The 23871-nt window shown below is 40.5% G+C and overlaps 1 protein-coding gene across 8 annotated transcripts in view; it reads right to left on the bottom strand.

Annotated features, from left to right (window-relative positions):
• Window positions 1–23871, bottom strand: part of ARID1B (AT-rich interaction domain 1B) — a 447008-nt gene that overhangs the window by 307154 nt on the left and 115983 nt on the right. For all 8 annotated transcript variants that reach the window (XM_042987379.1, XM_042987385.1, XM_042987380.1 and 5 more), the window contains exon 3: window positions 5270–5419. In XM_042987379.1, the coding sequence (XP_042843313.1) occupies window positions 5270–5419 (150 nt within the window). The remainder of the gene's footprint in view (window positions 1–5269; window positions 5420–23871) is intronic.

Raw genomic sequence — 23871 nt, 5'->3', positions numbered from 1 at the left:
TAAATGCTGAAAGCCTTCTTTTAAGTCTCAGAGAATACAAGAATGGATAACCCTCTCCAACAATGCTTTGGGGAAGCTAGTCTGCAAAAAGATAAGATGAGGGAGAATGGGGTGATTTCTTTTAAAAAAAAAAAGCAGCTTTGTTTTAAAAATTAAGAAAACCTGAAAGAACCTACATGTTGTTAGAATTAACAAGAATTTAAAGAGCTGCTAAACAAAAAAAATTTAACATATAAATTGCACTAGATTTATATACACTGATAACAGTGAGAAAATGAATTTTGAAAAGGACACAATTTACAGTGGCAACAAAAATATAAAATATAGACAACTAATTCTAACAAAAAAGTACGACTGTTCTTTTTGAAAGAATGTTCTAAAGGAAATTAAAAACACCTAAAAACAATGAAGAACTGGAGTACATTAATAGAAGGACCAAAGAGGGGCACCTGGGTGGCTCAGTCTATTAAGTCTCCAACTCTTAATTTCAGCTCAGGTCATGATTGATCTCATGGTTCGTTAGTTCAAGCCTCACATCAGGCTCTGCGCTGGTGGCACAGAGCCAGCCTGGGATTCTCTCTCTCTCCCTTTCTCTCTGCCGGTCCCCATGTGTGCACTCTCTCACTCTCTTTCTCCAAAAATAAATAAATAAACTTTTTTAAAAAGGGACCCATGAAAAAGAACAAAAACCCCAGAATAACCCCAAACATTATACCTACGGGAATCCAAGCAAATAATAAAAGGGGCATCTCCAATCAATTGGGGAAAGGTAACTGTAATGGTTAATTCTATGGGTCAACTTGGAAAGTGCTTTTGGATGAATTAACATTTAAATCAGTGACTTTGGGTAAGGTGGGTAGTTGAAGCATGAATAGAGCAAAAAGACCAACCTCTCCAAGTAATTCCAGGAATTACTTGGAATTGCAGTCCAGCAGACTGCCTTCAGATTTCATCACCACCATCAGCTCTCCTGAATCTCCACCTGCTGGCTCACAATGCAGGCTCTGGACTTGCCAGCTTCCATAATTGTATAAGCCAATTCCTTACAACAAATCTCTTTACCCTAACCAAATAGGATATGTGAATATGTGTGTACACACACACACACACACACACACACACACACATTCTGTTTCTCTATAGAGCCCTAACACAATAGCTTACACAAGAGAAGGCACTTAAAGATCTGGCCAAAAAAAAAAAAACAAACAAACAAAAAAAAAAACAGTTAAGCTGGATTAGGGTAAGTGAAATGTAAAACTGAATCCATGAAAATACTCCCAAAATAACATGGAGAGTTCCTTTGTAAACTCTGGAGTGTGGAAGGCTCAAACTCACACTTAAAAAAAAAAAATCCAGAGATCTTAAAAAGAGTGATAATTTTGACTACATACATACCTTTTAAAATTTAAAAAGCCCCTCTGCAAGATCAAACAAACAAATAAACCATAATTAATGTCAAAAGATGAATGACAAGGTGAGGGAGGGTGGTTGGTAACTCATATCACAGGCAAAGATCCAGTCTTCCTAATATATATAGGTTTTTATTAAATCAACTTTTAAAAGACCAACAATTGAATAGAAAAATTCAAGATAAAAAGGTGTGAATTCACAATAAAAAAAAAAGAAATGCAAATGCTTTTAAGTATATAAAACATTCAACAGAACTCAAAACAAGATAAATGCAAATTAAAATTACATTATCAGACTGGCAAAAATCCAGAAGCTTAGTAAAAACCATGCTACTGGCACAAGTGTAGGGAAACCGGTACTCTCACACACTGATAGTGTGAGTATACATTGGTACGACCCCTCAAAGAAACAATCTGGCAATATTTACCAAAACTGTAACTGCATACACCCATTGACACACTAGTCCCACTTCCGGGAATTTATCCTACAGATAGACTCGCACATTAACAAAATGATACATATACAAAGTTCATCTTGGCAGTCTCGTTTGAAGTGCAAATAATTTAAACTAATCTAAATGACCATCAAAAGGGAACTGGTTAAATATATCTCGGTGTGTCCATAAAATGAAAGGAAGCTATGAAAAAGAATGAAGGGTTACTTTAATGTGCTCCTTTGGCAAGTTCGACAGAAACCACCCTTAAGTGGGTGGGAGAGGACAACAAAGAACAGAAAAGTGTGCATGTTACAGTATGCCACCATTTGTGGGAAAGTGGAGTAAAAATTTAAATATGGAATCTTGGCACCTGGGTGGTTCAGTCAGTTAAGCATCTGACTCTGGGTTTTGGTCACGATCCTGTGGTTTGTGGATCGTGTCGGGCTCTGTGCTGACAGCATAGAGCCTGCCTGGGATTCTCTCTCTCCCTCCCTCTCTTTCTGTACCTCTTCTGCTTGCACACATACATGTCCTCTCTATCTCAAAACTAAACAAACATTTAATAATTTAATACTAAAATACGGTATCTTGCTCTTTTGTATAAACATACTCCAGAAAGATGCAAGATAACCTACTCACGTGGTTATCTGGCAAAGGGTGAGGTGGGGCTGAACTACTCAGGAGGACTGTGCTGGGAAGCTTATCTGTATCCTTCCCTCATACTTTTTGAAATATACGAATGTATTGATTATTCAAAACATAACACGTTAACAAATGTTAAAGACACAGAGTGAGGTGTCTTCATAGAACCCGAAAATCACTTTTTGTATCAATCCTATTAACAAAAGACACAAAGTATTATTTGCTGACTGATTCCCTAATATAAAAATCAATAGACCACGTTACGCTGTTTGGAAACGAGAAAGTGTACAGAAAAGAATGTTTTGTCTGTTAGGAAATACTGGCTCACTACATTAAATATAGTTGAGCTTTCTGTGGTTTTTAAATGTATGTGAATTCAGAATTACAAATTCTTATTAAAATTTAGCTTGATTTTGAAAATATCCTGTTGGTCATTGTTACGTTGTTTTGGGAGGTGCTAGCCATATCCAAAATGCTAACTCTAATTTCCTAGGCAAACTTCCCAAATCTATCTGAACGTCTAACTCCCTAAATACCGAAGTTCTTCCTGTCAAACAAGACCCTCTGATTCAGCCACATAAATGTCTCTGATCTCCACCTCTTTGTCCCATAATGAACTTACCGAAAGTTAAAAAACATTCTACAGGTGGGGAGTATGAAAACAAGAAAACCTTTCTCATAGAGTTCAAAAAATGTTTTGTCTCCCTCAGAACATACAGGAATGACAATAATTACATTAGAGAGCCATGGTTCTACATATAGTATTTCCTACCATATAATCTGCCACACTCAAATCAATAAAATAATGGTAGTAGCAAAGCCTAAAATAGTCCTAAACCAAGCACATTAAAATAGTATTCATTAAAATAAGATTTCACCTGTAGTATGCTTTAAATATTTAAATGTGAAGGCTATTAAATAACTAATTGCCACGTGACAGAAGACATCAGTGAATGCTTCATAAAGGAAGTAAATTTGAGCTTGGTCTCCAAGGAAATGCCAGGCACTCAGAGTCCTTAATCAGATTGGTTTTACAATCAGAGATTTATTTTAGCACACCAAAGTAAAATACTAACGTAATCTCTCTATTCAGTCCTTCTTAAATTTTGATGGCATGAGAAAACGTCCTGTGTCTACCAAGAAGTTCAATCAGGTGCTGAAAGCCCTTGAAAAAGCCTAGAACTTTATATATCATAAACTCAGACACTAGTTTCTCTCACTTAAAAAAACGATATTGGAAGATTATTTAATTTTCCCACATCTTAATACAAGACTAGACCAACTAACTGAAATATACATTCCTACCTCCATAAATTCCTTCATCTAGTATCAGGATTTTGAAAACATTTACAAAAAAAACCCACAAGATTCTACAGGATTTTCAATCTCTGCTGTTTTAACATGTTTTGTTTAAAGTCATAAACTCTTTAAAACTCTTAAATAGAAGTCACAGGGGAAAAGATTCCAAAGAACCCAAGAAAATACTTAAGAAATCAGCTGAATTAAAATTAAGCTTCCAGGGTGCATGGGTGGCTCAGTCAATTAAGCATCTGACTCTTGACTTAGGCTTAGGTTATGATCTCAAGGTTCATGAGTTCCAGTCCCTCGCTGGCTGACACGGAGCCTGCTTGGGATTCTCTCTCGCCCTCTCTCTGCCCCTCCCCTGCGCACATGCACACGTGCTCTCTCTCAAAATAAACAAAATAAACTTAAAAAAATAAAAATAAATTAAAATAAATTAAGCTTCACATATTTATTTCCTTAACTTTATTTTATTTTTAGAGAAAGAGAGAACATGACAGCACGAGAGGGGAAGGAGGAGAGACAGAGAATCCCACACAGGCTCCGTGCTGTCAGCGCAGAGCCAAACTCGGGGGCCCAACATCACAAAGCGTGAGATCACGACCTGAGCCGAAACCAAGAGTTGGCCACTTAACAACTGAGCCACCCAGGCACCCCAAACTTCATGTATTTTTTTTCACCCTGGTTAGCATCAACAATCTCTTCAACATGTGCAAGCACTTTGAAAACTGAATCATCAATGTCACTGCCTTCCCTCTCCACCCCATGAAAAGAGAAAGAAGGAAAATATGAAATGGAAAGTTACATTTTGACGCGTATCACTAGAAGTGCTATTAAACGTGTATCTGGATTCAGAGTAAGAGTCCCGAGCTCACAGAGCCCTTTCCTATCACTCCGTGTCAACCTCTAGAAAACAAGAGGAGACTGAATCACTTCGCCACGTGCGTATGTACGATTTTTCTACCGATCACGGGAGCTGAAATACACAGCCCGATAACATAAGAGTATTTAATGAGGCTAATTTAAACTACACACTGCTCAATATCCTTAAAGTACATGATTCCCTCTAGTATTTTGAAGTGATTATCCGTTCATGAGGTAGCTTAAGAAGAGTAACGTTGCACAGGCAACGGTGTTTGATAGAGTAGCACTTACCATTAAAACAAAAGCCCCCAAAAAGCTCAACATGGGAATACCACGTAGGTGCCAACTAGCAAGATGAAATGGTGGATAAAACCATTTTTTCCGAATAAGCGTATTCTTCCCACTCTACAATTTCGAACATCCATCCGTAAACAAACGAGCAGTTCCGATCTGATGTACTTCGGCATTTTCTCAATATTACATCCCCCCCCCCACCACCACTGAAAACAGACTCTTTCAGGCGGGACGGGAAGACGCGTCAGAGCCCAGTCTGGCCTTGGGACACAGACCTGGAGGGCCGGGCCGGGGGCGGGGCCCAGCGGCTGCGCTCACCTGCTGGGGCTGGTACCGCTGCTGGGGCTGGGGCGGCAGATACTGCGCCTGCGGGGTGAGGTGCGGGGGCTGCGGCTGCTGGTTGTAGTAAGGCTGCTGGCCCTGCTGGCAGTAACCACTCACGCCTTGCTGTCCATACTGAGGCGGCATCTGTCGACAAGACGAGCAAAACACAAGCGAGAAAAGTCAAAATGTGCAATCCAGGGCGGTCAAATACGGTTTCGATTCAGCAACGTGCGGGGGGCTCTCGGCTAAGCAATTGAATTCCCTCCATTACATAAATCGCCATACTGTCTTCTGGACACATATTATCAACGAAGTAAAAAGAAAATTTGTTTTAAAAAATAATATTTCAACAGACATCAAATATTGATAACCTCATAAAAATCCAGCGGGGGGGGGGGGGGCATTTTCTAATACTGACATTAAGACACGTCGGCCTCTGCTGAGTTGGCGAGGCGTAGACTGTACACGTGAAACTAATCAAATGCTGTTAAGAAAAAAAAAAACAATTAGCCTCTAAGAAAGTCAAAAGAGCATTATGTTAATCCATTCTTGTGCCAAGCTCAAAATGAAAATGAACTCCAACAGTCCAAGCGCACTTACTACTATTTTGTAGGATGCTTGTGGCTTGGGTACCTGTATAGGGCGTATTTTTGTTTCAACGAAGGTCAAAAAGCCCCAACTACATAGCAGCAGATACTACACCAGTTACATTAGCAATTCTATTTACTGTTTTTGCTAAAAAGAAACTACGTCACTTTACAATCAAATAAAACCCTTTTAAAAGACAGTACTATGCATGTAACACAATATAACCAACAACGTGAGTTCTTGACGGAAGGATTCGTATCTAATAGTAAGATAGTATTTTCCTACTTGATGAAACACGTGATGGTGTAAAGCAGAGTGCACTACCCTGCAAAGGCCAAAGACACAGGCAAAAATGTTCTAGATGAGTCTTCCCTCCCCCGTCTCTAATTTGCACGAACCTAAACATCCTTATAATCTTTGCTCAAAGGAAAGTCCTTCCTCATGTAATACACCACGGATGATACTTTTAAATTTTTTTTCAAATGAAAACTCTATTGCCTTATTTTTCCCCTCTAATTGGAAGAGAGAACAACAGAGGAAAAGGAAAACGGGATCAGGATAGCAAAAAGCACCCCAGAGACGAGGATGACCAAGGCACTCTTAATAACAACATGGTCCATCTGAAAACCCTCAGAACTAGAAGCCCGTGAGCCCACATACTCAAGGATTCAGTGATCTGTTCCAGACACACATTTAAAAACGCAATCGCTATAAAATACCAAATGAGGAAAAAGAAGGAATGGTAAAGGGAGAAAAATATTCAACGCTTTGCCTCTAACACCAATTAGAACGGTAATTTGTTAAGACATACAATGAAGAAAAAGGAGAAAAATGCCAAAAGCTAAAGTTCATTTTCTTTCTGACCTGATCTAGATTATCGTCAAGGCCTGTCGACAACGATCACGAACGTTTGGCCACAATGGCTCACAAATGCCTCATCACGCAGACCCTACGTTAGTAGAGCAGACAAGTTTGTGCTGAAAACCATTTAACTGCACAGTTGAATTCTTTGCTTTTATTTATTTTACAGCTTGATATCTCATAATGAATGTATGTCCCTGCCATAAGCCAAGCCAAAGAATTTCCATAAAATACAACTCCACATGCTAGAATATCGTATACTACCACAACACATATCCTTCCGTTCAGCACCCATATGTTGATTTGATATCTAATACTAGATTTCACACAAGCATCTTTGCAGTTTGATTTGAAGCAGTTAGGATAACACTTTTGCCAGTGTTAAAACTACTGTAAAGCTCAATCAACACAGCCGGCGACTCCCCTGGGAATTGCACTTTAATATGTTGACTTTCTGGTTTACAGAAACCCTTACACACAGTATGAATGTGCCGTTTGGGGAGCGGGGCTCTACTTTCTAAGAAGGACAACAACAGAGCGTGTTGTAGGCAGCGACTAACACTGGAGCAGCCATGCACATGTTAGACCCTCACGGTCTATTCGAGCTCTCCAAAGGCGGCGGGGGGCAAGTCAGGGTGCAGGGGAGCCCAGGTAGGCTGCTGGGACTACAAGCAAACGTTCAACGGAGCCACGGCCGCAGTCCACAGAACACGGCCAACTTCGGAGGAGAAACCATCCAAAACTTCTGCTTGGGAAATTTTACAGCGGTCTTCCACCATTAAACCTATTTGCTCTCCTTTTAGATACATGGGCCTAATTCGCCTGGTACTGACCTAACTGGCAGCTCCCCCTCCGAGAGCCTGGGGTGAGGTGATTTATAACACGGGACAATCAGCCTGTCAGTGAGACCTGGGTCCTGGTTGCCCATCAACTGAACCCCGTCCCCTGTCCTTCCATGGCAGCCACGTTGAAGCAGAGATCACTGAACTCTGTTTAGCTGAAGAGTCTTTGGGTTAGAAACGTGTCAAGTCCAAATCCGAGTCCTACTGTGCCTCACTTGTGTGAACATGGTCAGTCCCGTAACCGTATCTGTCTCACACCCCTATCTACAAGATAGGGCCTACTTTCTCTATTAATTCATGTTCCTATTATAACCAGCAATATAATAATCCTACCTGGAATTCTACACAGATGCCATTACTTCTTAAACTACAAGTTGCAGTGCTCTCTCTAAAATATTAAGTATTTCCTAAGTTTTTCTTTCAAAACTCAATTTCTAAATCTAACGCCTCAGTTGTCTGGAACTAAAGTCTACGTTCTTTAATCATCAACACTGCTCTTGCTTTAATCAATTCAGAGGCATGGCTTTCAAAGATCTATCATATACTTTTCTAAAATCTTAAGCCAAACAATCACCATCATAAAACATAAATCAGCAGGTTGAGCCAGGATACACTAAAGGCCCCGGAGCCTCCTGCCGAAAGCCGTCTGCACAAACCCCACTGGGTAACTATGGTCTCGCTCTGCCGCCTGCCTTACGTGCCACCCAGGCACCCGGCCACCGCTCACCACTGACCTCCATCCTCAACGGAATCTGCTGAGGACTGAGGAGCCCGTGACACTGGTTAAAAACACGAAGGCCCAGGGGACTCGTCCATGAGGGGAGCGTGGGAGCCGTTACCGCCTCGAATCCTGTAAAATCCATTTTGGCTGCTGAGGGTCTTCTCGCGTACGTCTTGGTTCTCAAACACCTTCAGGAGAAGTGACATCCCCAGAATGTTGGGTGCAAGGGAAATGCAACCAAGACTTCACTGAGGACCAGGGACCAAGTGCCGGGAGCTGGGGTCACGAAGCACTTGTAGCTCAGATCCACCCTCCCCGGGCCAGCCTAACTACACAAGCACAGCCCCAACCGTCTTTCTCATGCCAGTTCCAACTCCATTTCACACGGCAGAGATGGTCTGAGTCAGTAAACCCCTTAATTGGGTGTTGTGTTTACTGTTTGTCCTCATCACTAGACATTAAGCTCCCACATTCATGGAATGTCTCTGGGGAGAGGGCCTGCCAGTCAATAAATGTTTGCTGAATGAATGGATGTTGTTCAGTGGATTCCTGAATCAAGTTATTATATAAAGAATTAAATTAACGAAGGAACATCTTATAAAACTGAAATCACTTGTACCACCCAACTCTTTGAGACGCCTACGTTCAGCTTCATCTAACAGGCAAACCAGTGAACTTCACGCTAACAGCGGCACAGTGCTCGGCTATTAACCGCTTACCCTCTAGGCCATTATATACCCAGCCAACTCTCTGGACCTTTATCACAGTTTGAATAAAAATATCACTAAGCTAAACCAAATGGAAATCTCCAGAAAATGCCTGAGAGCAGAGCTTTTCTGTTTTTTAAAAACAAGAATTTATTTCACTCATTTCTAAATAAAGAAGATCTTACAGTGGAGCGTGAGCACACATAATAACAAAAAATTTATTCCAATTTTCAAAGAGATATGAATACTTTCCTATATTACTGAAGAGGGAAAAAGTATAGCTAAAAATGATCCATTTACTTTAAGTGTTTATTTTAGGAAACCACTCTGATAAAAAATGGGAGTATCAACTTTCACATCTCTGTATCATGTTAGATGTACAGAAATTCTGGGCCCCGTTTTTCACTATACCTTATCCTGAACCCTTTGCTCGTATTTCAAAATTGAAGAAATAATCAAGGTTTATCTTCTCTCCAGTTTTCGTCCTAAAGAAGTTTTAGAAAACAGTTTCCTCACCAAGTTTAAAGGTGCACTGACCCCATAATCCAGCAATTCCCCTTATAAATACATGCACACGAAAACACTCAAGGTGTCCCAAGAAGGATACTCGATGCAATAGTATTTACAAAGCCAGAAAGAGGACACAATCGAACTCTGACAAGTAGATAAATGGAAAGAAAACATACTTTGCTATAGCTAGCCATACAATGGAATTCTATACAATTACAAAAAAAAAAAAAAAGGATGTAGTAAGGCCCAAAGATCAAAATGGCTCAAATCTAAACAATATAATGCTGAATTTTTTTAAAAAGCAACAAAAGAATGCAATATAATAGCATTTGTCTGAATTTTTAATACACACAAAAAATACTGTTCAGGGGTTTATATATATATAGTTATTATATACATATATATATATGTGTATATATACATATATATATATATGTATATATATAGTTAAAGTATTCACTGAAAACCATGCATTGAAAAGGAAACAGATGACACTCTCTGGAGGGGGGAGAGGGGAAGAGATGGGATGGCGCTCAGTCCTGCATTTTTTCCTTTATAAAAAGATGGAGATATGGAGATGTGGCAAAATGTTAACACCCAACCATTTTGGTGTAGTTACACAACTGTCCATTATATTTGTTTCCGTACTTTTCTGTATGCGTAAATTGTTTCATAATTTAAAATTCTGAAATAAAGAGCTCACCTCCCCCCATCCCACATCTCCCCTCCCCCAAAAAGGCAGAGGCATAGACGTCACCCCAGCATGCACACAAAGCAGGAGGCAGGCCCCATGAAGGGGCTGGAGAGGAAAATGCCTTGGTCAGCTGCTTTATTTAAAGAGGCCCAGCTAGATCTTTGCTCCAGAGACCCATCCCTGACTGCTAAGTCAGGTCCCCTAATCTCTTGCCTTTCACAAGGGGCAAGATGAAGCCAAAGACTTCACGAGGGTCTCCTACCTTTCCTGAAGATTGATAAATCCCTGACAGGAAGGACTTTACGCCAGCGAAACCTAATGGCACCTACAAGGGGCACTAATCTGGCAAGTTAATTCACAGAAATGAATCCTATAATCGAAAAAATTTGAGAAGTAAACATAAAAATATAAAACATAACGTACAAGTATATTAAAAGGTGTGTTAAGTATATTAAAAGAAGTTAGGAAACACATCCACCTTTAAATCTGGGATTTCTCAAATGTACCTGACTACAAGCATATTATCACACTCACTGGAATGTAAATCCCATAGAAAATGGGGTCTTGGCAGTTTAGTTCATCACTGCACTCACAAGGCCTGGCCCGCAGTAAGAGCTCAATGAGTATTTGTTGACTGAACCTCCTGGAATAGGTATATAAAACACATACTATAAATCACACACCACCGACATATAAATGTAAGAGCTTTCCGCCTTGGGCTACACAATCGTCCCGTCCAATGTTCTATCTCCACAACAGCTTACAAAAACATTGGGAACAGATATTATAATCCTCCTTGATTAGGAAGTTATGTTACTAAAATACACTTTGGTTTCTATTACAGATCTGTCACCTCTGGATTATCTGAATCTATTTACATTATCACTTTTGTCCTTCCTTTTAGAGGGAAACAATTTAAGATCAAAAGAAATACTTTACATCGTCCTAAATTTATCACAGACACGTTAATATAGGGAAATCATCTTATCTAGTCATCCATCATGGACACTTGGGTTGTTTCTATTTTGGGGTCATTACAAGCAATGCTGCCATGAAAAAGGACACATGAACATCTGTTCAAGTATTTACAGATAAACACCCAGTAGTGGAATTGCTGGATCACGTGGTAGTTCTATGCTTAATTCTGTGAGGAACCGCCATACTGTTTTCACGGTGGCTGTACCATTTTATATTCCCACCAGCAGTGCACAAGTGTTCCAATTTCTCCACATCCTTGACAGCACTTGCTGTTTTCTGCTTGTTTGTTTGTTTTGTAATAGCCATCCTACTGGGTATGAAGTGGTATCATACTCCTTGTGTGTCTGACTTTCATTTCCCTAATGATCAGTGGTGTTGAGCACCTTCTACATGCTTACTGGCCATTTGTTTATCTTACTTGGAAAAATGTATTTATCTCCTTTGCCCATTTATTAATTAGATTGTTTTCTGTTGTTGAATTGTAGGAGTGCATTAAATATTTTGGATATTAATCCCCTATGTGGCATAGGATTTGCAAATATTCCATTGTATTAGTTGCCTTTGCATTATCTTTTTTTAAGTTTATTTTGAAAGAGAGAAGGAGAAAGAAAGAGGGCACACACGCAAGTGGGAGAGGGGTAGAGAGAGAGGGAGAGAAAGAGAGAGAATCTCTGGTCCAGGCTCCACACTGCCAGCGCAAAGCTAGATGCAGGGCTCAAACTCACGAACTGCTGGGATCATGACCTGAGCCCAAGTCAGACCCTTTACTGACTGAGCCACCCAGGTGGCTTGATTAGTGTCCTTTGGTGCACAGAGTTTTTAATTTTGATGTAGTCCAATTTACCTATCTTTTCCTTTGTTGCCTGTGCATTGGCTTCACATTCAAGAAATTACTGCTATATCTAATGTCATGAAGCTTTCCCCTATGTTTTCTTCTAAGAATTTTATTTCTTAAATATATATGTATATATTTATATATATGTATACACTTTTATATATGTATATACTTTTACATATGTATATAGGTGTATATTACATATGTATATTACCTAAATGTGCGTATATGTTTGTATATAAGTACGTATGTATATGTGTGTGTGTATATATGTATATATATGTGTGTGTGTGTGAGTGTATGTGTGTGTGTGTGTGTGTGTGTGTGTGTGTGTATTTAAGTAATCTCTATGCGCCCAACGTGGGGCTTGAACTCAAAATCCCAAGATCAAGAGTCACACACTCCACCGACTAAGCCGGCCTAGGCACCCCTCTTCTAAGAGTTCTATAGATTCTGGGGGGGGGCACCTGGGTGGCTCAGTCAGGCATCCAACTCCTGATTTCGGCTCAGGTCAGGATCTCACGGTTCATGAGATGGAACCTCATGTCGGGCTCTGTGCTGACAGCACAGGGCCTGCTTGGGATTCTCTGTCTCTCAAAATAAATAAATAAACTTTAAGGGGGGAAAAAAAGGGTTCTATAGATTTTAGCTCTTATGTTTAGGTCTGTGAATCCATTTTGAGTTAATTTTTTGTGCACAGTGTAAGTTAAGGGTCTAACTTCATTCTTTTGAAAGACCTACTGTTCTTAATACAATTTTCACATCACCCTCAGATCCTTTTGTTCTAAAAAGTATAGTCTGGTTTGGTATCTACAGTTCCCTCCAGAACTATATTAAGTGTAGACACATTCAACACACAGTATTACCTGTTTATGTGAAATTCGAAATCACACGAACTTAATATATGGTAATAGAAAGATCTTAACATCGGTTGTGAAATATGGAGAATGGCTAAAAACAGGCATGAAGGAATTTGTGGGAGTGACAAAAATATTCTGCATCTTAACTGGGTTGGTAGTTTCATGGATGTACCTATGTGTCAAAATTCATCAAATGGTACACTTAAGATCTGAGCATTTTAGTGTATGTAAGTTATACCTTTAAAAACCACTAGCAGAACATGTATACTTAACAACTAATGTATCTAAAGTTTTGACTTCACGTTTTATAGCATATTTATGTTAAACCATCACTGCCTTATTTATGCCTACATGTAAATTTCCTACTTGACAATGACTGTTCCTAGATACTTAACAAGGAGTTTTCATATTTTCACTTTATGTAATCCAAAACAGTACACTGCAATTAGGTATACTGAAATAATCATGGTGCGTATGTAAATTCAAACATCTAGGGCAAGTTACAATATGTACAGAAACAATTCTACTTTTAAGAAGATACCTTGAGAAAAAATGTGAAACAAGTATGCAAAGATACGTGTAGCAAGCTCACTGCACCCCCATGATAGCATTGCCACTGAAAATATGTAAATAGCCTAAATGTCTAAATGTCCGTCAACAGGGATTGGTTGGGGTGGGGGCAGGATTCAAGAATATATCTGATTTTTAAAAATTTTTTTAAATGTTTGTTTTTATTTTTGAGAGAGAGAGAGAGAGAGAGAGAGAGAGAGAGAGAGAGAGGGGAGGGGCAGAGAGGGGGAGACATAGAATCTGAAACAGGCTCCAGGCTGTCAGCACAGAGCCCGACATGGGGCTCAAACTCATGAACTGTGAGATGGTGACTTGAGCTGAAGTCAGATGTTTAACTGACTGAGCCACCCAAGCACCCCATATTTTTTTAAATTTTTTTTTAACGTTTATTTATTATTGAGAGACAGAGAGACATAGAGCATGAGCAGGGGAGGGGCTGAGAGATGGAGAGACACAGAATCCGGAGCAGGCTCCAGGCTCCGAGCTGTCAGCCCAGAGCCCAACGCGGGGCTCGAACTCACAAACTGCGAGACCATGACCTGAGCCAAAGTCGGACGCTCAACCAACCGAGCCACCCAGGCGCCCCATAATTTTTTTTAATATTTGTTTATTTTTGCTAAAGAGAAAGAGAGAGAGAGAGAGAAAAGAAACATGAACAGGGAAGGGGCAGAGAGAGAGGGAGACACAGAATCCAAAGCTCTGAGCTGTCAGCACAGAGCCCGACACAGGGCTGGAACCCATGAGCCATTAGATCATGACCTGAGCTGAAGTCAATGCTTAACCAACTGAACCACCCAGGTACCCAGAACATATCAGCTTATTAATGAACCTCACTGGAGATAATATGTATTTAATAGCAAGAATGATTATTAAGGTGGGACTTAAGGGATAGCAGGGTACAAAATAGTATATGTAACAAAATGCTATCCTGTAATATGAAAAATCTGTGTGTGTGTGGTTTTCTGAGTAAAGAATTTGTAGCTTAAAGGAATAAACACCAAAATGTTATCTACCATTTCTTAAACAAACTCCGTGTTTTTCACAAATCTAGAACAAAATGCAATTAATTGATTTGGGATTATTTATTGTGGTCTATTTAAGAGTTATCAGAAGAGTGTCTTATAACAATTTGCCTTTAACAGCAGAAAGCTCCTTAATTTTTGTTTGTTTTCCATCATAGGCTTGAGCCCCTCCAGGTAAATTCCACAAAATGGGAAGGGAAAAGGCACAGGACAAATCATAAGTACACAACAGTTACATTTTTTAGTCATTACTGTGGCAAATTCTGCCGGCTTCTGATTTCACAGAAAGATCAAACACTGTTTTTCATGCATAAGAGTCAGACTGAAAATTCCCTACAGCAAGGAATTCAGATGTTAAGCCGATGTGTGGTTGAACCAATTGCATGAGGAAATTTTATTATGTCAACATGTCCAGTCAAAAAGAATGTGCTAGAAGGTAATAAATAAAGTTTACAAGGTCAAGATTCTACCTACCACTGCCCCATAATCTACAATCCCTTAAGCTAAGTCCCCAATTGAGACTTCTAAACAATTTAGGTCCCTTTTTTTTCTTACTTTATTTTAAAAAGAAAAATAAATCTTGTTCTTAGGCTTGTCTTAAGAAAAACAGACGAAACAACATACCTCCACAATTTCCTGAAATTACTCCTTCATGCTTGAAAAACAAGAAACAATCAACGAATGTGTACTGAGTGCTTACTGTATGCATAGTACACTCAAGCTAAGTTCCTTCAAATTCTGTCCAGCTTCCCTTAAGAAAAAAAAAAAAAAGAGTACCCAGATTTGAAGAAGGAGTTGGCAAAGCATTCAGGGGTCAAGCAGTGTCTTAAACACCAGAACAGGCTTGATGACCAACCACACAAACAAGCCAGTTACACAGTTCACGTTGCTATGGAGCACACTTCCGTTTTTGTCTATGCCCTTGTTCCTAACAGATAACTTCCAGGCCGCAAACACTGCTGTTTTATGGCCTGAAAAATAACCAACATTATCTAGGCTGATTTAACCCTCTCCTTTAGCTTATTTTTAAACTACCAAAAGATACTTTTTTTTTCACCAACTTAACTCACTATATAAAATTTTAAACACATCCAAGAGTGGAAAGAACAGTATTAAAACCCACAGTTTAAGCAATTACCAACTTAAGACCAATGCTATTTCATCTACAGCCCCACCCACTGTTCCCCAGCCCAGCATCTATCCCATCATATCATCTCACTGGAAAATTTTAGCACCCTGCAGCTCTTCGGTCCCATCTGGGAACCCAAAATAAATCGCATGCAGGGAACCCAACCCAGATATCTTGCCTGGACCCAGCGGAGTCCACCTCAAAATCGGCCCAACCAACCCACAGACCCATGAGAGGAAAAATAAACATCTGTTGTTATAAACTACTGAGACTTTCAAGCTGATCGATATGTAGCATTATTTGTCAACAGTGACCCGAAACTTGTGACAATTACTAACAGTGGATTTCTTTGGATGAATAGAATATGGTGATTTTTCACTTTCTATTCTGAGCTTTTTGGGTTTTCCACATTTTCTTTTTCTCTTGTATTTTAATTCCAGTGAAGTTAACACACAGTATTAGTTTCATATGCACAGTACAGTGAGTCAACAATTCTATACATTCTCAGTGTTCATCACAAGTATCCTCTTAATCCCCTCCCCTATTTCACTCACCACCACCCCCAACTCCCCTCAGGTAACCATCAGTTTAGTTTGTTCTCTACAGTGGAGAACAAATTGCTTTTTGATTCATGTCACAAAGCTGGAAAGTTCTCATTGGTCGCCAGTGTAGAAGTCTTTTTACATGAAAAATGTGTTTTCTAAAACCCCTTGACAGGTGCACATACAATATTAAGGTTATAAACATAAGCACTGTGAAAATAATATACATACAACCTCCCTTAGACTTCTTTACAATTATTAATTGCCTACAAAATTTCACTGCTTAATTCTAAGTCTAACTGCTCTATATTTAGCAAATCACAGCTTCAGCGAATACTAGGTCAGACAATGTTCTGCAGAGTGAATATTCTGTATGGCTGTGGGAACTAAATGGTAGTGCCTCTCATGACCTCAATTTCCAAAAGTCAGGGATATGTCCTGAACAGCCTTTATTTCCGCTTTATAATCATTATCATTCTATTATCCATGAATTTATTTATACCCTTCTTAAATTAATTTGTATTTCTAGCCCATGCTACCTCTTGAGGGTAACTACTTCTGGAACATTATTATCCATTTCATAAAGTGGTACATCCTTTTTCATAAAATTAACTCCGAGCTTCAAGGAGTGCCCCCTAATGCTTGCACGCAGAATCTGAGTAACAAACGTATGGTCGACCAGTGCAAGCCGAAGCCTTTATTCTATCAGATCAAAGATTCCTTGTCAACTATCTCTCTCACCCTGTCCCTTGATTAATTTCGCTGGCTCATCAAAATGCTTGTAAGTCAGCTAGTCTTTATTGTGGAATAGCAACTAAAATAGCATGAATGCTTCCAAAGGCACAGTGAGTATGGCTCACACAAGAGTTAAGATTACTTTTCTGGTTACTTTTTCTTTTTTTTTTTACACATTTTGTATTCTCTCCTCTACCTCCTAACTACAGATGTTTTCACCTTTTCTTCCAGGTCAGCCAATTAGAGAAGATTTTAAGTATTCATAAAATGCAGGCATTCACTGGCAGTAAAATGCTTCCTCTCTCATTTACAACCAGTGTTGAACTAAAGTCTTACTGTACACAAAATTAACACACAAGTGTATAATTGTAGTTTTATGCTCAAGTACCCTAATTATGCACTTTAAAACACTTTCTTCCCAAGGATCCATCGAGGGCATTCGATATCACAGATCTATAAAGGCTACAGTATGCTTTTTGATAAAACAAGCATAACGGGAAAAAAATTGCAGCTTCAGAGAAAAAGTCTGCGTGTAATGCACAACATGATAAATCTCATTCCAAAACTTTGGGCTGAAAAAGATAGCATATTTCCAACGTACATAAACTTGGTCTTAGGGGAGGGAAAGGAAGGGTGTGCTAAGAGCAAAAGACATACTACACAACATCTCTTCTTGAAGAAAAGAGAAGCAATGCACAAAAACAAGTGGTCTAAAATCTTCCATAAACTATCACAGGGGAGAAAAACCCACCTAGGAGTCTACATATCTTATTTCAATAATAATACAAGCAGCAAAAAAACTAACAATAAAAGGACGATGCTCGTTTCTAACACGGAAGCCTGCGACATCGAGGTTTCCAGAGTTTGCATTTAACACAAAATCAAAAATAAGTATTTTCCACACCCAACATATGCAGTCGTTTTTAAATTAGAGAATCACAACTGGAAATACGCTGCGGTGACTAGCACACAGCTCTACTTCTGTGGAGGCCACGGTGCACACAGAAAGCAGTGAAGGGCTCTGAAGGCAGTCTCTAGTCATAAATAGGTCAATTCGGCTAAGAGAAGCAACATTTTCCTAGAAAAAGCTACTTGAAAAGAAAAAGGCTTGTGCTGCCTCACAGGGAGTCAGTCGTCTCCATCCAAGAGAGCAGCACGTTCCCAAGAAAACAGGCGCCTTATGTCATTTAGTTCGTAAGGAATTCACCTCACTGGAAAGCCATTCGGAGTTTCCATCTTTCTTGTTATACTACCGCTCAAAAGGCAACAGGTAGTTTTGGATCAGTGAGTATCATCTTCGAGTCGTTCAAAAATACAAGACAATGACAGGATCAGAAGTCAAAACAGTACAACGGTACCTCTCACACATGTCAGAACAGCAGGGTTTTCTAATAAGACTTTAAAGTATGTGTCGGGCTACAGTCTGCTCATGTTTTTAAAACCCACCCACTCGGGCCCCGGGTCCGGGTGAGGTCGCCACCGCCAGCAGGTAAGAGGGAAAACACTCAGCGAGGGCAGCTGATGGGAACTGACCAAGGAGCTGCTTGCCCAGCTGCCCTGCTGGCCAGAGATTTCTATTTTTGTAAAGCACAAAAAGAGGAGCCAAGAGCTTTACCACTTTCCTATATAAACCCAGCTGCCAACACGGATGTGCCAAAGGGGAATTTCAGAGAATTTTAAAGAGATGACCTTTGCCGAGGCTGCAATGTCAACTTTGGAACCGCATGGCTGGAACATGTGCAGAGAATGCCAGATTGCGAAGACCGGTCTGCTCGAGAGAACCACGGAGAGGGGGAAACAGGGACAACAGGCCTTCACCACAGCACGACTAGAATGTTCAAACAGCCAACAGAGAGACAAGTAACTGGTATCTTCTGTGGAGGAGAAGTCAACGGTGGAGGGACAGGAGGAGAAAACTGTGCACTGCAGACTCTTTCTAGCTTGGAGATTTCACACCATGCGTATAAATGACTTGGGTGTGTGTGTGTGTGTGTGTGTGTGTGTGTGTGTGTGTGCGCGCGCGCTGTTTTTTTTAATACAACTTTTAAGTTTTTCCTAATTTCTGGTTTTTTTTTTTTTAACGTTTATTTATTTTTGAGACAGAGAGAGACAGAGCATGGACGGGGGAGGGCCAGAGAGAGAGGGAGACACAGAATCCAAAACAGGCTCCAGGCTCTGTGCTATCAGCACAGAGCCTGACGCGGGGCTCGAACTCACAGACCACAAGATCATGACCCGAGCCGAAGTTGGACACTCAACTGACTGAGCCACCCAGGCGCCCCCCCAATTTCTGCTTTTAATGAAAGATGGGTGGAATGTTATGTAATTATACTGTTACTAACTAGCACTAGGGTGCTAGCTGCTTCTATAGCCTTTCTATATCTGTTTTTCTATCCTGCCAAAAAAAAAAAAAAGAATTTTAAAAACTATATTGTATTAAAACATGATCCTTTAAAAATATACAATCTAGGGGTGCCTGGGTGGTTCAGTCAGTTAAGTGTCTGCCTTCGGCTCAGATCATGATCTCACAGCTCATGAGTTCGAGCCCCGCATCGGGCTCTATGCTGACAACTCAGAGCCTGGAGCCTGCTCGGATTCTGTCTCCCTCTTCCTCTGCCCCTCCCCCGCTCGCTCTAGTGTGCTATCTCTCTCTCTCTCTCTCAAAAATAAATAAACACTAAAAAAAATTTTTTTTTAAATATACAGTCTAGGGGCGTCTGGGTGGCTCAGTCGGTTGAGCGTCCGACTTCGGCTCAGGTCATGATCTCACAGTCCATGGGTTTGAGCCCCACATCGGGCTCTGTGCTGACAGCTCAGAGCCTGAGGCCTGCTTCGGGCTCTGTGTCTCCCTCTGTCTCTGTCCCCCCCACCCCCCACTCATGCTGTCTCTCTCTGTCTCTCAAAAATAAATGTTAAAAAAAATATTAAAAAAAACATACAGTCTAACTAACTGTTCCATGAGATTTTTTTTTTTAAGGGAGAAACATGTACTCATTAATCTATCTATCCCAAACTTCAAATGACACATATGGTGAAAAATGTATGAATGGAGAAAAATAACAGCACTGGTAATGCAAAAGGGTCAGCCTTCCCTACATACCATGGCCAAGACCCAAATCTGGCTATTAAAGTCTTCCTCTGAGACTCTGAGAATTCAGTAGGCTGCAGAATCTAAGAATAGGAAGTCCCAAGGGAAGAAGGAGTGTGGGGACCATCACTGGCATCCTCCCGGAGCGGAGGCACTGACACTGACTCAGAGGGTAGCGAGGTTGTAGGCTTTGTCCTGTGCTTCCCAGGGACAGAACAGGCTCCCAATGAGCAGAACTAGCCGGTCGTTTTATTTTTTTTAACTTTATTTATTTAGACAGAGACAGAGAGAGAGTGGCAGAGGGCCAGAGAGAGAGGAAGAGAGAGAATCCCAAGCAGGCTCTGTGCTCTCTGCATAGAGCCTGACACAGGACTCAAACTCACAAACCGTGAAAGCACGATCTCAGCCAAAACCAAGAGTCGGACGCTTAACCTAGACTGAGTCACCCAGGCGCCCCTCAGTCATTTCACTTTTGGTCCCAACTTTCAGAATGAACCCATAACAAATAAAGAGGAGTGAGTTTATAAAGGACTCTTTTTTTTTTTATTAAGTTTATTAATTTATTTTGAGAGAGACAGAAGTTGAGCACAGGAGGGGGAGGGAAGGAGAGAGGGAGAGGGAGAGTGGGAGAGAGGGAGAGGGGGAGAGGGGGAGAGGTGGGGGGAGAGAGAGAGAGAGAGAGAGAGAGAGAGAGAGAGAGAGAGAATCCCAAGCAGGCTCTGCAGGGTCAGCACAGAGCCCGAGGTGGGGCTTGAACTCACGAAACTATGAGATCATGACCTGAGATGAAATCAAGAGTTGGATGCGTTACCAACTGAGCCACCCAGGCACCCCAACAGAGGAATCTTTTTGCATTAGAAGATGTTTCTCTACTACTAACCGACCCTCTCTCATAAAGCAGTGATTTTTTTCCCTGAACCCCATAGACAGAGGTGAGACTAAAGGAAACAGTATGCACATCAGTGGCTGAAAAACTGACTTCATGCATTTTATTCACTGGATCACAGTCTGAGCTGGGGGTGGGGAGAGAAGGGAGTGGAAGATGCTCGAAAACATATCCAACACACAGCGCACATATCTGGACCAATAAGCTATTGTTTTAAACTAAAAATACACGTGCGTTCCCCCATTCTCAGAAGGCTAAGTCTAATGACATTTTATTGTGAATTACTTTATCATGCACTATCAGAACGGATAGAGATTTCAGAGATCACTGGTTCAACCCTCTCCTAGGTCAAGGTCAACGAAGCTAGGTCAAGAAGCCAGATCAAGGGTTAGGAAACCTGCACAATTTCACCCAAATGGAGTAACAAATAGAACTCAACTCTCTCTCCCCGCGCCCACCCAGCCACTGCCACCCTCCATGCTCGTGTCACTCTCTCATGACCCTCAATCATGGAACAGCAGACTGGGGAATAACATGCAAGTGAAATATGGAGGACAAGCTGTAAACGGTCACTCGGGCTCGAACGGGAAGAGCACAGGACATTTGGGAGACCTCGCTCTATTCTTGAAGAGGGTAGTGTGAACAGACAGGAGTACCAGGGTACCCAAGGAACATGCAAATGGGAAGAGGTCGTGGAAAAAAGAGACAGGTAAGTAAAAGGACAATGGCCACAAATGAGAAATGCACAATTTTAAGTTTTAAAAACTGAATTTTAAAAAATCTGGGTGGTTTAGATGAATTCAGAAGGTACTGGGATATAAAATTTCTACCAACACAGACAGCATGCACTCAAGACAAAGTGGGGAGGGGGGAGGGGGCAGGGGCTCTTCTTTTTGAGTCATTTAGCACATAAACATAACTTATGTGACAACCCTGTGACGTTGGGTAATAGTTTAAAGAGGAGTTCCATTCTGACGTTGAGGCAGTAGGAGGAAATGATGCTTTGGATAAAAATACCAAAACTCTTGAAACATAAATACATTTCAAAGCAAATGTTTATATAAAAAGAAAATAATATAATTATTTCCCTTGAGAAAGAAGATCTGCAATTTTTTTTATTTCATCAGCTGGAACAACATGTGCCAAATATTCTCCAAAGACTGGTCACAAAAAAAAATAGAATAAAAAAATAAAAATAAAAATAAAAATAAAAATAAATAAAAAAAGAGGATGTTGACATTTTAAAATCATTAACAGAAAGACACCTGTGGGCGGATGGAGGAGGATTTACTCAATATAGAATTTTCAACAAATTAAATGTTTTGCTTCTTTCTACTACCTCCTCTGTGTATATTAACAGATCATTAAAATTAGTCTCACCTATTCATTCTGAAAATCAATAAATAATCACAAAATCATAATTATCTCCCTCAAAGCTATATCTCAACACAGACACTATCCCAGATTGTCCATTCTAAGCACCTCTGCAGGTAAATCAGTAGACTTTAGGGAAACACAGAAGCCATTTCACTGTTTGACTAAAACATTAAGGGGTATAAAATAATTATCTTAAGACATAGCCCTCCAGTCCAATGACAAATAAGGATAATTGGGCCAAAAAATTCCTTATTACTCCTAAAATTAAACCATATTCTAATTCCACTTTATTTTAATTAAGAAAAATCTTTCTTCCATTACCGTTAGGAGGAAAAGGCTAGGCTTTAAACAGTGTCCCACCACAATTTCACCTTAATAAATCTTTAAATTTAAAAGATGCACCATAGATACAATGTGGGGGAATCCAACTATTCATTTGATGTATTCCATCGCCTTTCAAGAATGTTGCTTATGGGACCGACGGAAGGCAGTAAGACGAGGCAACGCCAAGGTCAGACTCTCTCTGATTCGAGGTAAGGTGTGTGGAATTAGTGAAGAATGGTCATATTTTCTAACCAGAGATGCTGTGTTCAATAATCACTCACAATCACTTAAAACATAGTTATTTCTTACTGCCATAGAAAACAATCAGCAACTCTACTATCTGGTCATTTGGTGGTTCCTGAAACTCAGGACCTCTTTCCAGTATACTCCGCTCCCTGTACCTGCAGTAGCCTAATCAACCCAGAAATCCCCGCTATCACCTTAGCAGCCTGTGATCATCACCTCATTCGTCCAGGACAAATCAATCAACTGCTGGGGTTGGGGTGCCCCACCTTTACAGGTGCTAATGCCCCTACAGAGAACTCCCCATCTACAGAGGAATCTCCATCCAGCTGGCTACTCTTGTTGTAGGCTCCTTCTGGAGCCTTAGACCCAGAGCTTCTAGGGTGGCCATGCCCTGACGGAATGTAGGACACCTGCTGTGCAACAAGTAAACCACTTCACTGCGAGTGTGACTTTCCTTTAGGTTGCCCCGCAAATAAACCATATTCCAACTCTACTTTATCCCAACCACAAACAGACAAACAAATAAATAAAACATTTTCTTAAGTCTCCATTAAAGCAGAAGGGGCTGGGGAACCAAAGGAGCTTTAAAATATCGAAGGTTAACCAGAACAATGGATTTCAAATGTTTTAAGTCCAACTCAAAAGGGGAAATATGTTTGATATCACAACCATGGATATATATGCTACCCTTACTACACGTGATACATTCATGTCTTCTAACTGTTTAGAATCCAATTCTTCCCCTTAAAAAAAAAAATTTCTAGTTGCAGCCTAATACATTGCTTTCATGTTCCCATAAATGGATCACAATGAGCAGCTTTAAAAAAGACTGCTTTGGAGGATGATATTTTCAGAAAATCTCTGGGAAAACCGTTGCAAGTGATACTGCAAGAAATCTGTGTCCACAAATACTGGCCCCTGCATATCCTGTCCCCAGACCTACAGCTGCTGCTGACATACCACGCCACTGCCGGAGAGGCACAGACCACTGCTGGCGTGCACAGGTTAAACGGCTAGAGCAGTTCAACAGGACACAACTGGCGAACGGGAGAGCCGGCCAACGGCCACAGAGCAGGGTGAC

This window comes from Panthera tigris, chromosome B2 (assembly GCF_018350195.1).
Source record: "Panthera tigris isolate Pti1 chromosome B2, P.tigris_Pti1_mat1.1, whole genome shotgun sequence".
Classification (NCBI taxonomy): domain Eukaryota; kingdom Metazoa; phylum Chordata; class Mammalia; order Carnivora; family Felidae; genus Panthera; species Panthera tigris.
The sequence above is the reverse complement of the archived record's forward strand: the minus strand, read 5'-3'. Positions and strand labels throughout refer to the sequence as shown.